At 62.0% G+C, this 2,425-nt stretch overlaps 1 protein-coding gene across 1 annotated transcript in view; it reads left to right on the plus strand.

The window, feature by feature from the left end:
• Positions 1 to 2,425, plus strand: part of GOLGA7B (golgin A7 family member B) — a 10,139-nt gene that overhangs the window by 7,202 nt on the left and 512 nt on the right. The window contains exons 3-5 of the mRNA XM_021716323.1: positions 959 to 1,111; positions 1,192 to 1,293; positions 2,336 to 2,420. Coding sequence (XP_021571998.1) covers positions 959 to 1,111; positions 1,192 to 1,293; positions 2,336 to 2,420 — 340 coding nt within the window. The remainder of the gene's footprint in view (positions 1 to 958; positions 1,112 to 1,191; positions 1,294 to 2,335; positions 2,421 to 2,425) is intronic.

Here is a 2,425-nt window from a genome sequence, read left to right on the forward strand (position 1 = left end):
CCTCAGCCTCCCAAAGGTGCGGGATTACAGGCTGAGCCACCGAGCCCGGCTGAGAAGGCATTTTCGAGACTCAGGGGACTGAGTGAGAAGGAGGGGTTGGGAGAAGGGGAGCAAGCCAGCCTCAGAGGGCCTGGCAGGCATGGCCAGGACCTCTTGGGTTTTCCTTGGAGAGAGACGGTGAGACTTTGGAAGCGCTCGATCAGAGCTGTGACATGGTCTGACTCTAGCAGGGGTGGGGGCAGGGAGGCCAGAGATGGTGGGGGCTGGGACCACGGAGCCCGTGGTCGAAGGACCCAAACGGTCCTCAAAATGGAGATGGCAGTGGCGTTTTTCTGGCAGAATTGTCATGAGGGTCAAATGAAAGCTTGCAGAAGAAACGCCTGGCATGGACAGCGCTGAATACATGTCAGTATTGATCACGGAGGCAGGCAGGACAGCGTCTCCACTGCCCAAACACATGGGCTATGGGGCTCTCGAGGGGCCTCGCTGGGACAAGCCCCCTCCTGGACATTCCTGGTGTCCCCCAAGCAGTCTCATGCAGACAGAGCCCCATTCAAACGTGGGAGCCCCCAAGAATCTGGTCCTGATCCTCCTTACAGCCCCCAAGATGGGTGGTGTCCAGGTCTGATCTTCTGCAGAAAAGATCTAAGACATGTGAGTTTCTTGTTTCCAAGGACGGCAAGCGGCCCCTCCTAGCCCCCGTGTTATAGACGAGGGATCTGAGGCTTCACTGGTTAAGCTCTCGTCCAAGGTCACACAGGCAACTGATGGCCAAGTCTGGACTGGCCACGGGCCTCCTGAAGCCCTGGGGTCTTTCCACTCCGCCTGCGGCCTCTCTGGTCCTGCCTGCGTGCCACCCCGGCACCCACACGGCCCCGCCATTGTCTCCTCCAGCCCCTCCCGTGGCTGCCACACTCCAGTGAGGCTGACCGTACCCGCGTGTCCCCTTTCCCTGCAGATCGAACGGCAGCTCTTTGAGGAGACCGTGAAGACCCTCAATGGCTTCTACGCAGAGGCCGAGAAGATCGGGGGCAGCTCCTACCTGGAGGGCTGCCTGGCCTGCGCCACCGCCTGCTTTATCTTCCTGTGCATGGAGACGCACTACGAGAAGGTGGCCGCGCCCCGCGCACCCCGCAGCCCTCCCCGGCCTCCCTGCCGCCCGCGCGGCCTTGACCGCCCTTCTCCTCGCAGGTTCTCAAGAAGATTTCCCGCTACATCCAGGAGCAGAACGAGAAGATCTTTGCACCTCGGGGCCTCCTGCTCACGGACCCCGTGGAGCGTGGGATGAGGGTTGTATCCTTCTGGGCTGTTCCACACCAGGGTACAGGGCTGCCCCCCAGTGGAGACCACCCTGGGGTTCCCAGGACTTTCCACGTTCATGGTCCTTGTCCCCTGACCTCCTCACCGGACGTCACTGGGCTTTGGGAGCTTCCGGTTTGCCCTTAGTCAGCGCTTGGTGTCTCCTGGATCTTGTAGGACGTGTCCTGTGAGGTGGGCGGCTCCGATCATTCCCGACACCTGGCTCTGAGCCAGGCAGCTGGGGATTGTCGGAGCCGGGTCTGAGCCCAGGCTCACGCTTCACGACAAGGACCTCCACGGGGGTATGCAAACCACAGGGCCCGTTTACAGGACCGCAGTCTCGTGGGACCTGGCTGAGTCTCACGGGGGGGGGCCCATTTCACAGATGAGCAACATAAGGCTAGGGTGAGTGGCTCCCCCAAGGCCTCCGTTCCTGGTGGGGCCTCCACCTGGAACAGTGTGATCCAGGTGCACACATTCTCCCCCGACTCCCAGTCTGTGGAGGATTGTCAAAACAGTTTCCTGGAAAACTGAAGAAAAAAGTCAAGACACCACAAGTTCCCGAAGCCCACGTTTCCCAGGCCCAGCGAGAGGCGCTTATTTGATCTAAGCTTTCCTCTGTGCTGGGTGCTTTGCATGCATCATCTCACCTAATCTCCAGGGTAACCCCAGGATTCTACCTCGATCCCCGTTTTACAGAGGCGCGTTAAGGGCAGGTAGCCTGTGCATGGGTGAGGCGGGATTTGCATTCCGGACACCACAGTCCTCATGCTTCCCGTGCAATAAGGTCACCTCCTGGGTACATGCGTGTCCCGAGTCACGGCCACGTGAGCCCAGAGGGCGGGGACCTGTCCGGGTGGTCACGGCTGTGAGCCTAACCCGGCGCCCGGCCCTCCAGCCTCCCTGTTAGCTGAGTCACGCCCCAATGGGCTTGGACGGGGGTCTGGCACGAAGCCGGTGCCCGCCCCGCCACCGCTGGGTGTCGGACCCGGCCGGGCCTCCGGGCGGCAGGCAGCGCTCCTTGACGGCGCCCCAGATCGAGATCTCCATCTACGAGGACCGGTGCGGCAGCAGCAGCTCCAGCAGCGGCAGCAGCAGCGGGAGGGGCAGCAGCGGCGGGGGCGGG

The sequence above is a fragment of the Carlito syrichta genome, unplaced genomic scaffold (assembly GCF_000164805.1).
Source record: "Carlito syrichta isolate Samal-C Ts95f unplaced genomic scaffold, Tarsius_syrichta-2.0.1 Scaffold308692, whole genome shotgun sequence".
Taxonomy (NCBI): domain Eukaryota; kingdom Metazoa; phylum Chordata; class Mammalia; order Primates; family Tarsiidae; genus Carlito; species Carlito syrichta.